The 19023-nt window shown below is 50.1% G+C and overlaps 8 protein-coding genes across 8 annotated transcripts; 6 read left to right on the top strand and 2 right to left on the bottom strand.

Moving 5' to 3' along the window:
- Nucleotides 1-962: 962 nt before the first annotated feature.
- PEX2_110360 (uncharacterized protein) lies at nucleotides 963-1496 on the top strand (the record flags this gene model as incomplete). The annotated part of the gene is made up of 2 exons (XM_016748302.1): nucleotides 963-1027; nucleotides 1088-1496. The coding sequence occupies 2 exons, from the start codon at nucleotides 963-965 to the stop codon at nucleotides 1494-1496; spliced, it is 474 nt and encodes a 157-aa protein (XP_016595144.1).
- A 969-nt stretch (nucleotides 1497-2465) lies between these two features.
- Nucleotides 2466-4109, top strand: PEX2_110350 (Major facilitator superfamily domain, general substrate transporter; the record flags this gene model as incomplete). The annotated part of the gene is made up of 1 exon (XM_016748301.1): nucleotides 2466-4109. The coding sequence occupies one exon, from the start codon at nucleotides 2466-2468 to the stop codon at nucleotides 4107-4109; it is 1644 nt and encodes a 547-aa protein (XP_016595143.1).
- A 603-nt stretch (nucleotides 4110-4712) lies between these two features.
- Nucleotides 4713-7245, bottom strand: PEX2_110340 (Aminotransferase, class V/Cysteine desulfurase; the record flags this gene model as incomplete). The annotated part of the gene is made up of 2 exons (XM_016748300.1): nucleotides 4713-7114; nucleotides 7173-7245. 2 exons carry the CDS (start codon nucleotides 7243-7245, stop codon nucleotides 4713-4715), a joined length of 2475 nt encoding a protein of 824 aa, XP_016595142.1.
- A 790-nt stretch (nucleotides 7246-8035) lies between these two features.
- On the top strand, nucleotides 8036-9057 carry PEX2_110330 (TPMT family; the record flags this gene model as incomplete). The annotated part of the gene is made up of 2 exons (XM_016748299.1): nucleotides 8036-8539; nucleotides 8713-9057. The coding sequence occupies 2 exons, from the start codon at nucleotides 8036-8038 to the stop codon at nucleotides 9055-9057; spliced, it is 849 nt and encodes a 282-aa protein (XP_016595141.1).
- An 832-nt stretch (nucleotides 9058-9889) lies between these two features.
- PEX2_110320 (retrograde cargo receptor ERV46) lies at nucleotides 9890-11372 on the bottom strand (the record flags this gene model as incomplete). Its single annotated transcript, XM_016748298.1, has 3 exons — nucleotides 9890-10832; nucleotides 10902-11082; nucleotides 11180-11372. The coding sequence occupies 3 exons, from the start codon at nucleotides 11370-11372 to the stop codon at nucleotides 9890-9892; spliced, it is 1317 nt and encodes a 438-aa protein (XP_016595140.1).
- A 796-nt stretch (nucleotides 11373-12168) lies between these two features.
- On the top strand, nucleotides 12169-14467 carry PEX2_110310 (uncharacterized protein; the record flags this gene model as incomplete). Its single annotated transcript, XM_016748297.1, has 3 exons — nucleotides 12169-12621; nucleotides 12812-14356; nucleotides 14423-14467. 3 exons carry the CDS (start codon nucleotides 12169-12171, stop codon nucleotides 14465-14467), a joined length of 2043 nt encoding a protein of 680 aa, XP_016595139.1.
- A 550-nt stretch (nucleotides 14468-15017) lies between these two features.
- On the top strand, nucleotides 15018-17717 carry PEX2_110300 (putative GARP complex subunit Vps53; the record flags this gene model as incomplete). The annotated part of the gene is made up of 3 exons (XM_016748296.1): nucleotides 15018-15060; nucleotides 15123-16918; nucleotides 16971-17717. 3 exons carry the CDS (start codon nucleotides 15018-15020, stop codon nucleotides 17715-17717), a joined length of 2586 nt encoding a protein of 861 aa, XP_016595138.1.
- A 471-nt stretch (nucleotides 17718-18188) lies between these two features.
- PEX2_110290 (GNAT family N-acetyltransferase) lies at nucleotides 18189-18707 on the top strand (the record flags this gene model as incomplete). The annotated part of the gene is made up of 1 exon (XM_016748295.1): nucleotides 18189-18707. One exon carries the CDS (start codon nucleotides 18189-18191, stop codon nucleotides 18705-18707), a length of 519 nt encoding a protein of 172 aa, XP_016595137.1.
- Nucleotides 18708-19023: the final 316 nt, after the last annotated feature.

The following is a 19023-nucleotide window of genomic DNA, read 5'->3' as shown; positions in this document are numbered from 1 at the left end:
GAGCGGCTCGGAGAAGTAATGTAGAAACTACCATATTATATGAAGATATCAGGTGAGGTTCAAGAAAGAAAGATAATAGTAGGCAATCCAATTATACAAATGTAGGTGAACCAGCAAAGGAATGAATCGACATATCGAAGACGAACAAAAATAGAGGAAAGACTGAAAAATAAGGGAAGGATTAAAGGATAAACACCCAATGAACCGGAACTTGTAAATTCTTTATACAGTAGTTCCCGAAACTGTTGTCAGACCGAGGCGGTAGTACCTACCTCTACTTTAATCACATTCCCATCTAGAGGGATGATGATTTGACAGAACTTATACTGGTATTTTGCCACCATTAGGTTCCCTGCGAATGAGCGGTTTGTAGATTACTCCCTGAGCAGCCCGGAGCGTGGGGTGAGCACTCGGTGCGTGTGCTAGGAGATCAGTCAGACTGCGCCGGAGCAAAAAAAAGAAAAACGTTCCTTCAGGACTTCATGGCGGAGGCGTTCCCCAAGCCTTTATGCGCATACTGGACATCCATCTTTTTAGTTAGTTAGAGTCATACATACCTGTCATTTTTACCATACCTTGCTGTACCCGAGATTTCTGTCAAATTACCCCCACAGTCTTGGAAATCAGAAGGCTAAGCTTATTATCTACGACATGCTATCGGATTATCGCTAAACAACAGGCTCGCCGATCTCAACCACAAACTCGGGTTCGGGAGTCGTCCGTTGACACAGGCGAGCTTGCGGGGCGATTATGTTGGACGCTAGGTTTGGCCCCCACAGGCATTTACGCGCCCGGGTTGCTGTATAATCTTGGCGAAGATCCATCTCGTGGCGGAGTCATTGGAAATCCATTAATTGCTGGTGCTAGACAATAATAATTACCCCTCGGTTTCCCGGTCTTCAAATCGTCAAATTTTCAATAATTCACTAAGCTTCTACCGAAACTCCTTCTCCTTTTAAAACATGGGTCTTATCAAGACTGGCCTTGCTTTGGGTGGTGGCTATAGCCTCATTAAAGCTGCATCCAAGTGCGTTCTTAAGTCTTCCACCCATGCTTGTCACTCTCATACTCATATATCCTACATTAGGGCCGCCACTGAACACGAGGAGCAGAAGCAGAAGCAGAGGGAAAGTCTCCAGCCTGCTTCCCAAAGGCTCCGACATGCTTCCCAGCAACAATACTATCTTAATAACAAGCGGCGAATGGGCTATAAGGATGGTAGCCAAATGAACAACCCTCATGTCCAACCATCGTACCCTCTACACGGGCCTCGCTCAAACCGTGACAGCAATGGGAACAAGTCTAAGCCACAAGCACAATCCCAGTCAACCCACCAGCCGTCAATGTGCTGTACAAATACAACGGCGATGGAGGATCCTCCGGCATACGATCCTTCACCGCAGGCACAATCCCAGTCGACCTACCAGCCGTCAATGTGCACAAGGGCCATGGAGAACCCTCCTCCATACGATCAGAGCCCCCCATACGAAATTTAGGCAGATGGTAAGGCTGGATCAGGTTGGGGAATCTTCAAAATCAAAATAGAAGGGTATGGCTTGGATTAAGTGTGGTAGCCGTTTACGAGGGGGCTTTGGATTCGGTTGGTTTACATTACATTGCAGGTTCTACTAGATCCACTAGATACCCCTGAGACCTTTAAATAGATTATAATTGAAATATTCTGAGCAAAATAGATTGATTTGATTTCATTGTATTCTGCTCTATTGTTTAGGATCGAAAATAGTTATTTGTCATGAGGTGATAACATGGTTGTATCGACGTAAGGAATGGTCATGGAAACACCGTCGATAAGGTCAAGCATCAACTAGAATTCAATAATCAAAACTCACATTTATGACCCGAATAGAACTATCAATCAGTCATACCTTGCTATACACCGTGATTTCTGTCAGTATACACCAAAGCGGTATGGGGCCGCTGTTGTAGAGGTATGTACATAAATCCCGGTTACATTATAATCTATGACAACATCCCCCACCTAATCCCCACCTTTAATATATGAATTCGGATATTGAGAAAGATGTGATTTGAACATAGAGGCTGGAGTAGATAGAATCCCTGCACTTGACGTAGCCTGGGGCTGGAATGACGTAATGGAGGTCGGGTTGCCGACGCTCCGGCTTGTAGGCCGGACAATCAATGCTGGGGAACAGGTTTTCTCCATTTTTCAGTGGATGTAATTGGATATCCGATCTTGCTTGCACAGAAGTACAGTACACAAATGTTAGTGATAGCGTCGAATGGCCATGGTCGCTATCTTGGTATATGGGGCCAGTGCGCCGCTCCTCGGCATGTTCATAAACAGCCTGATATCATCTGCTGCGCAATCTGCAAGTATATAACAGGCCATTTTTTTCATTCTCAGTTTCATATCCTCCACTTTTCTGTGCCATTGTGGGACCCATATATCCACACAATAGACCTTAATTAACGCAGCTTGCCACATGGCTGCCTCAATGGATTTAGATCTCGAGAAGCCAGAGGTATCAAGCTTCAAGGATGAAGCTAGCCTACAAGAAGATAGAATAAAAATAGAACGGGGTATCGACACCCACGCCGAACATGCCTCCAATTCCGATACGGCAAGCAACGAAGACAAACCAAAGCTACAAACCGGCGGCAAGCCCGAACTAACAGAAGACGACTGCTACAACAAGCTCGGCTTCTGCTTCCCAACATGGAAGAAATGGACTATACTTTCCGTCATATTTGTGGTTCAGATGTCCATGAACTTCAACACAGGCGTCTACGCCAACGCCGTCACCGGTCTAACTGAAGAATTCCACATCAGCGAACAAGCCGCACGAGTCGGACAGAGTGTATTCCTAGTTGCATACGCATTCGGATGTGAGCTCTGGGCACCATGGAGCGAAGAATTCGGCCGCTGGCCCATAATGCAGCTCTCGCTATTCCTCGTGAATATCTGGCAAATCCCATGCGCCCTCGCACCCAACTACGGCACGATTGTCGTGTGCCGTATCCTCGGCGGTCTCAGTTCCGCCGGAGGCTCAGTTACCCTCGGTATGACAGCCGATATGTGGGAAGCCGATGACCAAGGCTACGCGGTAGCCTTTGTTGTTCTCTCCTCGGTGGGCGGGTCAACCGTCGGGCCCTTCTTCGGTGGAATGATCGGGGAGTGGCTAACATGGCACTGGGTATTCTGGATCCAATTAATTGTCGGAGCGGTAACCCAGATACTGCACTTTTTCATCGTACCGGAAACCCGCACGACAATCCTAATCGATCGCGAAGCCAAACGCCGCCGCAAGAATGGAGAGGATATATGGGGTCCGAACGAACTCAAAACCCCTCGTCTAGACTACCACGATGTCCTACGAATCTGGATCCGGCCGTTCGAGATGTTCATTCGCGAACCAATCGTCCTCTTCCTCTCCCTCCTCTCCGGTTTCTCGGACGCCCTAATCTTCGTCTTCACCGAGTCCTTCACACTAGTCTTCAAACAATGGTCCTTCAGCGTTCTAGCGGTCGGTATGACCTTTGCCTCAATCCTCATCGGATACGTAATAGCATACATAATCTTCCTACCGGACATCCACAGACAAATCCAAACACGACGTAAATATGGCGCCGCAAGCCGTCTTGCCGAGCGTCGTCTCCTCCTCCTCCTTTTCATCGCACCACTCGAACCAATCGGTCTTCTCGGTTTTGCATGGACATCAACCGGTCCGCCAATCCCTTGGATAGCGCCATGCATCTTCGCCTGTCTAATCGCAATGGCGAACTACGCAATCTACATGGCGACTATAGACTACATGGTTGCGGCGTACGGACCGTATTCTGCGTCTGCGACGGGTGGTAACGGCTTTGCGAGAGACTTCCTTGCTGGTATTGCGACGATGTATGCCACGCCCATGTACCAGAACATGGGGAGCAAGTATCATCTCCAGTGGGCGAGTACGCTGCTGGGATGTGTGGGGTTCTTGGTTTTGATTCCGATTTATGTCTTCTACTGGAAGGGTCCGGAGATTCGGGCAAAGAGTAAATTTGCGCAGCAGCTTGCTGCTGATCGGGATAGACATACAGAGAGTAGGAGAGGTAGTCGGGCGAGGGCTTCGATTGGAGAGTAGCTGCTGTGCCTAGGGCTAATGTACTATGTTCAGTTTTTGCTTGTATTTCTAATTAGTAGATGAGTACCCTGGGTAGAGAGGTATGAATAATTTATGATAATCACATTATTTCTTATATCGTGGCAGGAAATTAGAAGCAAAAGCAAGCTATTAGGGAGTATATAGACGTATTGTATGTAATACCCGACTAACTCTCCTACTGAAAAAGCTAGCATGCGAGCCACAATCAAGAGAGGGAAAGCGGGTGCGAGTTGAGAATGATTTTAAACAATGTTATTCCTAACGCCATTCCTCCCTCTTGATGCAACTCATATTCTGTGTGTCTGATGTCTTTCTTTCTTTCTTTTTTCTTCCCCCATTAACGATGATCTTGATTTGGCACCCATTTAAGGGCATTTCAGGGCACTTGTTTATTGGATTTTCCTACGTTTCGGCTTGATAAAAGGCTTAAGGAACTCAATTCAAAAAAGCCTAGAGCCACAGTTCTGTTTTGTAGGCAGAATTGTCATATCCTTCCTCTAATGTTGGATATATTGTTCCTCAAACACAAGATCGCACTATTTATAGTGAGACATTAAACAAAAATCGTTAGCCACGTTTGGCCTATCCATTGGCATGAACAATTTGGCCAGCATGAATTGGCAGCATTCCATCCAGTGGGCCCATAACCGTTGCATCATCATCTTCACTACCACAACCACCACCACCATCACCATCACTATCCTCACTCCACGACATCTTGACTACAGGGCTCATGGCCTCAAAGATCTCGGGCCCTTGTCGCTCCGCAGTCAGTTCAATTGCCTTCATACGCCCGTAATGGATGACGCGCGCTTTTTCATTTCCACCATCTAGATCCCTCCGCCCAACACGCAGTAGATACCACTGCCGGTGTCCAGACTCTAAAGTGGCATACATCAGGGAGTTGGCTCGCAGAATCTCCATCAAAGCTACAGCCTTTGGTTGGGATCGGCCACTCTGCGCTTCAACTGGGATGGGCATCGGGTATGTGTCAATCGCAGCATTCTGACTGGAGCAGATCGTCACCTCTGGCAAGTCTTTAGAAGCGAGCTGCTCTGAGGAGTGCTTCGGTAGACACTCCGGATGTAGGAATCTTGCAAGCGTACAGGGAATAGCAAGGGCGGTAGTCAAAAATGTAGCGAGATCGGGTGATTGGTAGACTTGAACATGCTGAGAGGCGTTGCTGCAGGAGGGATGGCTGACCTCTCTGATGACGGTGGTCCAATCTTGATAGCTTTCCACTGTTTTAGAGGAGTTCCTGTCACCCGGGTGCACCAGTGGGACCTCCATAGTGCCTCGAGATTCAGGATGGCTCTGCTGCAGCGAGCGGTGGGCGCTGATTCGCAAAACTCCGTTTTCGGGGTCAATCTCAGGCTCGATAAGTAACAAGCGTGGAGCCTGCTTCTTATCGACGATTGATACAGTTTGCAGGTTGACTATACACCATTGGCGGTCCCACTGCAGGCCAGTGGAGTTGACCTGCCAGGATTTGTTCTCTGGCACGGTGTATGCAGCACCACCCTTGATCGGGTAAACCATCAGGGTATGCACTCGAAGGCTCTGGGGTGATGGAAGTGGCGGTGATGTCAGCAGAGGAAGAGGGCCGGTCGTAAAGAGGTTGTGGATAAACCCCACGAAGATCTCCACATCACTCATTGTACTCATGGCGCCCAGACTGACTCTGATGATGCCCGGAGGCTTATGTCCAATTAGTACGCTCCGACATCCGCATCGAACACCGGCCATGTAGTTCTGGAACAACTCCCACTGCTCTAGCTTTAGGATCTTTGCTACACCCCCCGGGTTGCAGACGGCACCCGTGCGAAGATGGATGCGGTGCTCATTGGCAGCCTTCTCAACATGGGAAAGGCTTAACCACCGACCTTCATCAGAGCGGATGTTGAAGGCGATGATGCCTCCTTGAGTCTTACTGTCATCGTATGTGGCAGAGTGATCTTTGTAAATCTCGCACACTTTCACGCCGTTCGAGTGGCACATAGAAGAAAGGAGCTTGTAGAGGCTTACAGTGAGGTGAGTCACATGGCGAGACACGTGTTCCTGGGATATATACAGCTTCTCGTGTGTGGTAATAGCACACCCGAGAGCTATGATATTATGAAATGGTACGGTGCCATCCTCGAGCGCCTCATGGATGCAGGCTACCTTTCGAGAATGCCATGGTGGGCCGGAGCAGGTGACCATTTCCACAGTGCCGCCGCCGAAGTAGGGACGCTGCAGTAGTACATGTGCAGATTTCCTACGCACGATCAACCCTCCTAGATCAGGGAAACCGAAGATCTTGTAGAAGCTGACGGCTGTGAAATCGGGGGCTCTATCCGGGTCCCGGAAGCAGTCCAGTGACACGGTTGAGGCTAAAGCTGCAGCATCCAAAAGGCTGAACACTCGCTGGTGGGAGGTATATTCTGATTGACGTATGACTTCTGGCCAGTGAAGAGGCAGCCGTCGTCCAGTTAGATTTGTCTGCCCTGGATACGAAAATAGGCCCACTTGGAAGGTTTCCGAACTTTGCCCTGGAAATTGACCCGTCTTGTCCTTGGAAGGCGTGGATCTGAGCCAGGACTCAACTTCATCATCTGAGACGAAGCAATGTTGTCCTGCATCGGCCATTTCGCGCATACCCACAATGCTTGTATGGGACTCAATATGATATCCGAGCCAGAATCCCGGGAATTGGGGGGGCTTCTCCAGGTCCCGGGACACGGGTACGTCCTTTAATGCCTCAAAGACGAGTTTAACTGCCGCGGTGGCATTCATAACAAAAACTAAATCGAAATGCTCCGGGTCGGCGTTGAAGAACTCCAATGTCCGCCTTCGAACCTCTTCGACCTTCTTTGTTGAGACTTGCGATGACCGTGACTCGGAGTGCGGGTTTCCAAGGAGGCTGGTGGACATTTCCTGGGTGAAGCTTTTGAGAGCCGACTGTGCATAGAGAGTTGTACCGGTATGATCGAGATATGTTTCCCCTGGACAAGTTAGTTAAGAGTGTTCTCGCTTTGGCTAAATATATTTCTATTTGTTCACCTTTGAGCATAGGGTATTCAGTCTCCCGCAAAGTTTCAGCGCTATAGACATCGTGTCCAGCATCGCGATCCATGACTGTGTCTGAGCTGAAAGGTTTGATCAGGTATGGGTGAACGGAAGTACAACGGTAGTGTCTATAAAAAGTACTGTTCAACCGAGGTAGCGATTATTGAATGAGATTGGCAATATAAGCTTGATTTGACAAGTGCACGCTCCTTTATTTGCTTCCTGTAGACCATACTACTTACCGTGGCGAGATGGCCCCCGGATGTTCCCCCAGAACACCTTGCATACTCGGGCAGATGGAGCCAATCCTTGGCGCTCTGGTATCATCGAGCTGAAGGTAATAGTGTGTGCAGTTTGCCACAAATGCTCTGAATTTGGCCGGTTGCAGAGACATGGACAACAGTTCAGTGTTAACATAGTTGCACAATATTCTCTCATCGTCACAGGCGCCTGGTAACTATCACAAATAGGCACAACGTGAGGACGTGTCATACAAATATGACCACGATTGATGCACATTGACGACATTTAAACCAGCTTGGGTGGTGTATGGGACCACTATTGATGCACATCGACAAGATTAGAATCCTACTCAGGAACGTATGAGGGTTCGTAGGATTAACGATGGCTATCATCCGGGATCAGACGAGAAGGCTGTTCATTCGCTTTGATGGTATTTGTGAATAATTTGATATAATTTGAGCTGAGATCACCTGCAATAAATATGGAATTCTTTTGAATATAAATTGACCTACTTAGCCCACCATCCAACAGTAGAAAGACCCAAAGCGACAAGAACTTCACACCAGAACACTCTTTCCTATTCCTTTCACAAACATATATATCCATCCTCCAATATGGCTGATTCGGGAAAGCCTCTCAACCAGGAGGAGGTCTTGCGCCTCCTGAGACATTTCAGTGGTAAGGGTCCTCCAGCCAATGACCGGTGGGCCACCCTATGGGATGCGGGCGACTTCCTCCCTTGGGATCAGGGAGTTCCTAATCCAGCCCTCGTGCATGTCATGCAAGATCATCAGGATCTTATTGGTGCCTCTGTTTTTATTCAAGACAACGAAAAGCAGGAGCGCCGGCGGAAGCGGGCGTTGGTGCCAGGCTGTGGGCGTGGATATGACGTTCTCCTCTTGTCCAGCCTAGGTTACGACGCCTATGGCCTTGAAGTGTCAGCTAAGGCAGTTGAAGAAGCCAATACTTGGGCTGAGGAGCATCTGAGCGACTATCCGGTTCAAGATCAAGCAATAGGACCCGGGAAGGCGCAGTTCATTGTAGGCGACTTTTTTAGTGACGAGTGGACTGCGTGCATGGGCCCGCTTGTAAAATTCGAGTTCATATATGACTACACTGTGAGTGGTTCCCTTGTCTGGATCATCTGTCCACCTTCACGGCATGGTACAACACATATTGGGCATAGGGCTTTTTGCGTGAAATTCGCAATCGGCAAGCTTGATGACGTGCTAAGGGGACATAACTTTGTTATGACCTCTCAGTTGGTATGTGACTGACATTGCAAGAGCAGTTCTTCTGTGCCCTTACCCCTGACCTCCGTCCCTCCTGGGCTCGCCGATACTGGGATCTTCTTTCCATACACCAGGAAAGTGTCATCGTCTGCGTCGAATTCCCAACACAGAAAAAGCTGTCCCTTGGTGGGCCGCCTTACGCCTCGCCCTCGTCCGTTTATTTGGCGCACTTGAGTCACCCTGGACAGGAAATTCAGTACGATATCGAAGGAGCGCCGATCAATATTGAGGGGCACCTCGAACATGCGAACGGATTTCAAAGAGTCGGCCATTGGAAAGCTGAGCAGTCGCATGCGATGGGGAAAGGAATGGATTGGGTGAGTGTGTGGAGACGGCCGATTTGAGGGTAAGTGACATCCGGGGCCAGAGGACCGGGACCTCGGGAAGGATCAACCTTCAAAGTTTGGGGTAAATAGTCTAACAATCAAATAACGCACTGTTCCGGTCTCTAACTTGGCAAACCCAGGTTCATACCTCCTTTCTACATTTGTCTTCCACGTGGATTTGAAGCCATCATTATGAAAACCTGATCCCATTGTAGTCCGATCTGATACTACGTCTTTTCCATTGCCATCATCTTTCCGTTGTATCTGGTACTTTCGTGATTGAACTTGTCAACACCTCGTATCATGATGCATTATCAGTAAGGTCAAAAGTAAAGCCAAAGTTGCGGGTAGAAAGGCAGCTGTTTCTGGCCTCAACGGTGGTCATCTTAGGCGTCGATCCCACAGGTCCTTGAATTCTAGTTGTAATTTATACAAGAATAGTCGGCCGCGTTTGCGGCCTTGTGATGTCTTTTTAGATGTATGTGAAGGCGGTAACAGCATACTTTGTGCAATAGACTTTTCTTTGTATAAACAGACCATGCAATCCTTACAGGACCTCGATTCCAATCAGGTCCCTACAGCAAATTTTGAAAGTGTACTCCTCAATCACAAAGATGCGATGTTATTGATAGATGAATGCTTACATCTTAGCCCAAAACAGCGCAATGGCAAAACATGTATAAAGGTATCCCAAGAACGCCACAAGTGCCAGCTTCCCTCGTTTCCACAATGCTCCAACTCACCTCTCCACTCCGAAAAGCATCTACCTCATGCTAGAATAGATCATCCGATGCAACGAGACGTTTTGTAAATACCAAATTTTACCTTGTCTCCAATTAGATATCAACATCTAGCTCGAATGTAGCTTCTTGACGCGCATAGCGCCCTCATATAGACCGCGGTCCAAAGCAGCAGCGACAGTCAGAGTACCACCAATGATAGCACATATACCCGTAAGGAAGTTGGTAAAAGTCTTCGGCCGAGCCTCACGGTTGACAACCTTCATAGGAGAGATGTCGTAGTTGAAGAAGACGCCTGGAATACCGCCACCTGCATGAACGCGCTCCTTGTGGCCCTCTGCAGCATCATTTCCACCGGAAAGAGGACGCTTGTGCGAGGTCACAGAGTACTGATGAGCCTCGATACTACCCTGGGTACCGTAGGCGAGGCCGTGAGAGCCAAGAGGCGCCTTGTCGTAGGCATTGTGGATGGAGGTCGAGAACTGAGGATCCCAACCCAGGGGCAAGTACGATGTCGAGACAACTTTGACAAAGTACATGAAGTTGTAGGCGGGCTCGTCGGTCTCCTGCTTGGTATCGTCAAGCGGGTTGGTGTGGTGGTGGTCGGTCCACCCCCAACGGCCTGCAAGCTCGGTGGGGAGCTGAGGTCCGAAGCGAAGCTCGTGGACCAAGTGGGACATCGTGTGCTGCTCAGCAGGGCCCGCGTTAGGGACGATATAGGATTCTAGATCGTGGACGTGCATATTGCCAGTGGTGAAACTGCGGCCTGGTGCAATGTGGAAGTTGCCCACGACCTTGTTGACCTTTAGTACACCCTCGATCCGGCACCCTTCGCGGCGCTGCTCGGCGAGTTTCTCGGCATATCCTTCACGTTTACACTGCTCGATGTTGCTGCCGTCGCCGAAGGCCCATTGCTTCTCGGCGTAGGCTTCGCGCACTTCCTCGCAAGTCGTACAGCATCCCGGTTTGACAGCAGAGGGGGGAGGCGTTGCTCCACCGCATTCGCCACAGTAGTCGGGAGCCAAGTGCTTCGCAGCTTCTGATGGGGAGTGCCTGGAAAGGGACGATAATGAGATCGTGGTCATGATGTGAAGGATTTTGGGTGGAAGAATTGGCACTTACAGGTCCAAAGCCTGGACATCGATCACCTGGCCGCCTTCGTTGTATGGGCTCAGGCGGACTTTATTCACGCCGTGGGCCACGCCGACCTGCTGCTCACCAGAGACATCCATCACGTCCAAGGTCAAGAGTTCACACGGCAGCCGAGGGAAGGTCATGTTCAGATGAATCTCCATTCGCTCTCCTGCGCAGTAAAATTGAGTCGTTAGCGACCTTGCCTTATGCAGTTCATCTTCTGCAGGTCCATCGTGGGTCCGATCGAGCCTAAACTCTATTCATACCTCGCGATTTATCGACGACAAGCTCGGGCAGCACGACAACTCGTCTGTAGTCTGCCCATTCACCCCATACCAGCCACATAACAATCAATAGCGAAGCGATTGTAATGACACCTCCGGAATTTGTGCGAATGCGAGCATCCTCAACGGTCTTGGCGAAGGCGTCTAGCCTTGTGAATCGCGACTTTGCGGACATCTCGCCGGTCAATTGACGACCATAGGGTGAAGCGCAAAGGCCAGGCGAGGGTTCGTGGACAGCGGCAGGATATTAAATGCCTATATGACAGAGAGAACACGAATATGTCAGCTAGGTGGTCATTGGACGCGCAAGCTCTATTGAATGACGGAGACCCCATTCAAATAAACAGACCAAACAAACACAATGGAGTAAAGCAAACAGGGAAGGCACCCATACCAACAATAGAGTCCGAGTGAGTCAATTCAAACTCAATGCGACTGAGTCTTCCAGGCACCTGACAAGAGAGACAAGAGCAAGGCCAATTTGAAGCCTCCGCCAGGCATACTTGCAGGGCCGATGTATGAGGAGCACCCGTGAGGACAGACGACAGCATATGATTGGCCGACCTGAAACAAAGGGATGAGTCATCACCTAATCGGGACTAGTTGCAGAACAATGCCGCCTCATCACGTGCCAATCGTCACTTTTTCTTTGAACTCACTTTGGTTATTCACGGACCTATTGTTCTTTGGTCATTCACTGTCACTTTATTATTGTCTTGCAGCTGCCTACATAATCTGCAGCACCCCCCTCTTCTCCAGTCTTTTCAATTTGCTCTTTCTTTACCTCCCACCCTCCCCAGTCACAATTCCATTGCGATTTCCTCATATGCGATCAACTTCTTTCTGCCTGATCTGAGGCGCAGAGCGCGCTGCTCGCTTCACTTTAGCAGTTCCAGCTTTCTTTCAACTTAGCTCCCTTTACAAGAACCTCCGATACCCCACCCACCTCTCAAATTTCTCCTCCAACCACCATGAAGAGCATGAAGCCTCGGCGCGGCGGCAATGACCGCGGGGGAATCCGCAAGCGGGGCCCTACTCGAACCGACCGGGATGGCGACATGGACATGGATGCGGGCGGTGCTCGTGGAAAGAGAATCCGTGCCGAGAAATCTGCCCTGGGTGGCCGCGCTGCCGGCACAGGCGCAGGTGGCCGAGCTGCAGGAACTGGCCACCGGGCTCATGCTCGCAACAAGCAAAGGGACTCAGATCTGTTCGAGAAAGCCATCTACAGCGCCGACGGCCAAGCAAGCCTTCAAGGCAGCAGGAAAAAATCCGGCAGCGATCTGGAACCGTTCAGTGTCCGAGGATGGAAATCAAGCAAAGCAGCAACAAACCGTGATGGCGGTCTCGAAAGCCTCATCGCATTCCTTGAACGACGTATGAACTCATTTATCAAATCCGGACCCCGCGCAAAGATTACAAAGGTATGTTCCTCGTTCACAATACCGGTCACCAACATCGATGCTCGACGTCCCTCGCTTCAGTGCCCTCTCGTTTTCGAGGACGGTCCTCCTACAAAACGACGATCGACACTTTTTGGGCTTTTTGGCTTCCTCCCCTTTGGGTGACCGTGGTTTTCAAGGCCCCTTCGCACCTTTCTAACTTTCAAATTAGTCGCGCACTGAAGGTGACACACTCGTCGCCTTCGTTCGACCTGATCTAGCGGCTCACATGCTTCGTATCAACAACAATGTCTTCGCTGGAGCTCATGTTACTGTTGAGGCATACACTGCCGCCACCGCACTCGATCAGGAACTCGCCGCAGCGGACCCAGCTCCTGGATCGACCGCCGATACAAAGACTAAGATGACTACCATTCTCGGAAAGCGCTTCTTTCCTGCCACCAAACTGCTTGACTTGTCGAAGCTGTCGGACGACCCCGATCTGAATGCCATGGGCATCTTCAACACCATCTCTACTCAGTCCAAGTTCTTTCCTGCTCTCATGAAGGTCTGGGAATTGGGTTTCAAGACCGTAGCCGAGCGACGTGAAGCGGTCGAAAGTGTCAGTCTGGCGGAAAACAAGCTCGGCAATATCAACTCCGTGACAACCCTTGCACAATCTTTCCCCGATATCCAATATCTAGACCTCTCGAAGAACGACATCAAAAATTCGCAGGCGATGATTGGATGGCGCTGGAAATTCCGTAACCTCATCTTCCTCGACTTGACTGAGAACGAGATCAGTTCCGACCCAACTTTCAAGGACACTATGCTCAAGTGGTATCCCAAGCTGCAAACCTTGAACAACGTCCAAGTGCGAACCCCGGAAGAGGTCGCGGCTCAGAAGAAGACACCGATCCCCGTCTTGCCCCCTCACTTCATTGACGAATCTCAAGTCGGCGAGAACTTCGTTCGTGCTTTCTTCCCTGGCTATGACAACGATCGCAACAGCCTCGTCAGCAGCGTCTACGATGATGAGTCCACTTTCTCCCTAAATGTAAACACCACCGCTCCCCGGGCCGGTCAAACCGAGCAGGCAGGTTGGGGTGAATACATCAGAAAGAGCCGAAATCTCGACAAGATCAGCCACCTTTCCGCACGCATGTCCCGCTCCTTCAAGGGCATTGAGAAAATCCGTGAAGTTTTCAATGCGCTCCCGCCCACTCGCCACCCTGACCTTATCGCAAAGGCAGAGCAATGGCTGGTTGAATGTCACCCGGTCCCCCATCTCCCCGACCCTACTGGACAGAGCCCCACTGGCGTTGGTGGTCTCTCTCTCATGGTGCATGGACAACTTGAGGAGAGCGTTGGTGGCAAGATTGAGATCCGCAGCTTCGATCGAACCTTTATTCTTGGCCCCGGTAAGACACCCGGTGGCATCCGAGTTGTCAGCGAGATTTTCTGCCTGCGCGCTTTCGGTGGACATGAGGCATGGTCCCCTGAAATTCAGGCACTTTCCCAGGTGCCCGACGTTGCAGCTCCAGGTCCTGTTCCCACTGCGGTCCCTATACCCCCCACAGTCTCTGCAGCTGCCCCGAGTGTTGCTGAAGGATATGGTTTGCCCCGACCCGGAAAGTCCGACACCCAGCTTCAGCAGGAGCAGATGGTCACTCAGATGAGTGCCAAGTCGGGTATGACTTTCGAATACTCAGAGATGGCCCTCGCAGGCAATGGCTGGAATGTCGAGCTTGCTTGGAAGAACTTTGAACAGCTCAAGGTAAGCTAGTTACAAGAATGGTCCCTTAAATGGCACGGAGTGATAACTAACGAGACTCTACAATAGGCAACAAACGCACTTCCTCCCACCGCTTTTCTCGCTCCGGCCTGAGCACTTGATGAGCACTTGCTGTTCTCTGGTTTCATTGAAACCTTCCACGCCCACTCCCACTTCTGTTGTTGTTAGCTAGTCAGTTTTATCTTTGGAGTGGTGTTGTGGAAGCATAATGCATCTTATGTGACCATACTTCTTTTACTTGCATGGCTTGGGCGAATGGCACTGGTTTGATAGTTTCGAAATCTGGACATGGGCCATTGGGCCAGGAACTTTTACGAAAACAAATAAACCCCCAAAAAAATCAATCAAATGAATACTCTGTTCCAATTTTCCACCCAGAATATAAATAGGAAAGTGTAGACTTAAGAATCTCTAGGATTATATCTCTGTAATTGCTTAAAGAACAGCCCTGTGAGGATTGCGGCAGTTGCGGAAGATGCCAAGCTGGCGCGCTAGAGCCATGCGGGCTGCGATCAACATCCCCCATTCAACCTCTCCCTCCCACGAATTCCGCATTGGCCTCACAAAGAGCAAGTTGAGACCAAGGGCAGGATGATTCTGGTGAGCTGATGGAATGACGATCACTGCCACAACCACCGGCCACATGTCGCCAAACGAGGAACCAAGCCTCGACGCCTTGGATGCGGGTGCGGAACAATTGACCTCTCGTGCTCACTATTGTTTATGCTAACATACGAGGTATATCCAGTGGACTACGATCCGATTGAACACTTGAATGCCGTTTTCTCCCATCCATCCACCCTCTCCTCCGTTTCTCAGATCGCCGACGCCCTGAACGAATGCGAAGATGAGCTGGACGATGACATCGGCATGCTGGTGGAGGAGCAGGTCACCTCCAATGCCGATAGCGTGGAACGAATCCAGGCAGCTAAGGCTGACCTGTCGGAGCTGTTTAAGAAGATCGATGACGTGCGTGAGCGCGCATTGAAGACCGAGCAGGCAATCACCGACATGACAGCCGACATCAAGCAATTAGACAACGCCAAGAAGAACCTCACACTATCGATGACGGCGCTTAAGCGCCTACAGATGTTGACTACGGCATATGACCAGCTCCAAGCTCTTAGTCGGACGCGACAATATGGAGAATGTGCACATCTACTTCAAGCTGTCATCCAGCTCATGGCCCATTTCAAGTCATATCGATCGATTGACCAAATCGCAATGCTAAGTCGGAATGTCGCGGACATACAGCGAGACCTCCAAGAGCAGGTCTGTGAGGACTTCGAGCTGGCCTTCGCCAAGGGGGAGGTAGGCTCGAAGCGTGCGATGCTTGCGGAGTCATGCCAAGTCGCAGATGCCCTGGGTGAACACGCACGGTCCCGGCTGGTGACATGGTATTGCAATACACAGCTCCGTGAGTACCGGCAGGTCTTCCGGAACAACGAGGAGGCTGGATCATTGGACAACATCTCTCGGCGATATTCATGGTTCCGGCGCATATTGAAGATATATGATGAAGAAAATGCGGCCATCTTCCCGGCTTCGTGGAGGGTAAATGAGGTATTAGCCAATGTCTTCTGTGAAGGTACACGAGAGGATTTCAAGGGTATTTTATCCCGGTCTGTACGAAGCGGACAGACAATCGATGTCAATTTGCTCCTCTCGTGCTTGCAAGAGACGCTTGATTTCGAGCATTCTCTTGAACGCCGCTTCGCCCCTTCATCCCGTGCATCTGTTGATACATTCGCCTCTGCCGAGCCGCCTGTATTCAACCAGTCAATTTCCGAGGCTTTCGAGCCGTACCTCAGTGTCTGGGTCGAGGCTCAAGACAAGCAACTCGCAGCCCTGCTACCGAAATACCGCCAACAACCACTCAAAGTACCGGACGAGGAGTTCAACTCGCACATTGTGATTTCATCTTCGACCGAGCTTTTCACTTTCTATCGTCACGCGTTACAACAGTGTGCCAAGCTCTCAACTGGTGGCAGTCTGGCCGAGTTGGCCAAGGTGTTTGCCAAATATCTGGACCAATATGCCCAGCAGGTCCTTCTCAATTATATAAGTGAACGACCGACAGTTCACACGCCGTCTAGGGTGCCCTCGGTCGAAGATTACGTCTCAGTTTTGAACACTGCCGATTACTGCTACACGACTTGCTCCCAATTAGAAGAGAAGATTAGGGGTAGATTGGATGAAAACCTGAAGCAATCCGTGGATCTGCAAAGTCAAGCAGACTCTTTCATGGGCATTGCCTCTGCTGCTGTACGGGGTCTTGTGCGCCAAGTCGAAGTCGACCTCGAGCCTTCCTGGCGCGAGATGCGCAATACACCTTGGGCTAAAATCGAGGCAGTCAGTGATCAGAGCTCATATGTGGGCGAGATGCTCTCTCGGACGAAGGAGAAGGCAACTGGGATTTTACAGTTGTTGCATAAGCAGCAATATGCGCGTGCCTTCTCCGATCATCTGATTGAACACATCTCGAGCCAGTTCATTAGCAATGTCTTCCAATGCAGGCCGCTTTCAGAAACCGGCGCAGAACAGGTATGAAGTCCCCCTGGGATGTAATTACATATATCACTAACTTTATTCATAGATGCTTCTCGATTCCTATACTCTCAAGAGCGGTCTTTCATCCCTGCTACCTGCCCCAGCGCCTGCCGGCTTTGTCAAGCGTGTGAACAGCAGCTTCTTCAAAATCGAAACTCTCCTCAAAACCCTCCAAGTCCGGCCGTCACCACCGGAAGCTCTTGTGCAAGCATACCTCATTCACATTGCCGACCGCAACAACAACAACTTCCGCAAAATCCTCGATCTCAAAGGCATCCGCAGCCGTCAAGATCAAAACCACCTTGTGGAGCTCTTCCAGCTTCACCGTGCATCGGATCGATATGCATCAAGCCTCCAGCAGAGCAACCCAATCCTCGCTGCTCTCCAAGGGCCATCTGCCACCGCTACCGGATCCGTATCCCAAGGTCTGGGCCTAAGCGGCGCCGCCGCAGCCATGCCCTCCCGTTTTGACGCATCCATGCTCGGCTCTGCCATTATGTCCGCTGCCAAAGACGGCGTCGACCGCTTCGGAAACCCCAGTCTGAGCACTCTGGGTGCTGGTGTCGCTGGGGCTACTGGGACAGCTACATCTACATCTGGCGTGACCAGTCCATCGGGCGCATTGTCCCCTTCCCTGGCCAGCTCTACCCTACAACATAATCCCATGCAAACGCCAACAGAAAGTACAACAGGAAATCTCAATGAGAACCTGAAGAACATTGGTAAATTCTTCCGCCGCGATCTCGGCGGCTTTGGAGGTCGGTTCGGGCGGAGTACTGAGGACGGGGCGTAGATCCCCTCGCCTATTTTCATTATGTCTTTTTCTTTCTGGTTATATCTTGACTCGGGCGTGGACACACCATTGTAGAAATGTTCTTTGCCGTTTCGGCTGATTTGTTCGGGCCATTGCATGCCCGGAGGTCTGGTTTATGTATGGTCAGGGCGCCCTGTCTTGACCTCATGTTTTGCAGCTGTATACCACTTGGATTGAATGCATTGAATGCGATATCCGTGTTGTTCTGGATCTAATTCGTCTATATTTTTCTATCGCACATACCAAAGTCTAAATCCATTGCCTGGTGTGGGTCATTTTTCTTCGAATATATTCCCTTTTAGTCCACGCCCTTCCAATGACATGTCGCGATAAGGAAGTGTTCCAAGCAATAAAATATAGATCTATATCGAGTTTACCCCTAGCCACCCACGATCACTTTTTTTTCCCTATTACAATATAAATCCAACCCATCAAAACATCCACTGCACAATGAATCCCCAAACCCCCCAAGAACTCCAATCCCCGGGATACACACTACGCACCCACCGACCAGGGGATATAGGCCAGATAATCCACCGCCACGCAGCACTATACGAAAAAGAACAAGGCTGGGGCACAAAAATGGAAGCGCTAGTATGCAAAGTGGGCGCAGAATTCCTCGATAACTACGACGCATCCACTGACCGGTGCTGGATCGCCGAGCGCAACGACGAGTTCCTAGGCTGTATAGTTCTCATTCGAGACAGAGAACTCGTCAACACGGCCAAGCTTCGTCTCCTCCTTGTTGAGCCCAGCGCGCGGGGCCTCGGGCTTGGTAGTGCTTTGATTCAGCAGTGTACGCGGTTTGCGCGCGAGACGGGGTATGCGCAGATTCGGCTTTGGACGCAGAATGTGCTTGTTTCGGCTAGAAGACTGTATGCAAAGGAGGGTTATCGGCTTGTTAGTTCAGATGATCATGGGGCTTTCGGGGAGGGGCATTATGGGGAGTGTTGGGAATTGGATTTGTGAGGGGGATGTTTCCTTCCGAAAAGGGAAGGTGGGTCTACATATGGCGTGTGCTGATATATCATGTCGAAAGCCATGTTACAATACATGACTGGGCCCCATAATAATTGCATATAAAGCTTAGTCAGTTATGTCCGAGCAGATTGTCAAATAGTGGATTTTTGTCATTTTAGCCAGAGTCATACACATCTGTCATTTTTACCATACATTGCTGTACCCGAGATTTCTGCCATATAATATATGAATCTGTTTCCTTTTTCTTCTTTTCTGCAAATATTATCTCGAGATCAGGGTTTCTATAAATGAGCCTTTATGATCT

The sequence above is a fragment of the Penicillium expansum genome, assembly GCF_000769745.1.
Source record: "Penicillium expansum strain MD-8 chromosome Unknown contig378, whole genome shotgun sequence".
NCBI lineage: Eukaryota > Fungi > Ascomycota > Eurotiomycetes > Eurotiales > Aspergillaceae > Penicillium > Penicillium expansum.
The sequence above is the reverse complement of the archived record's forward strand: the minus strand, read 5'-3'. Positions and strand labels throughout refer to the sequence as shown.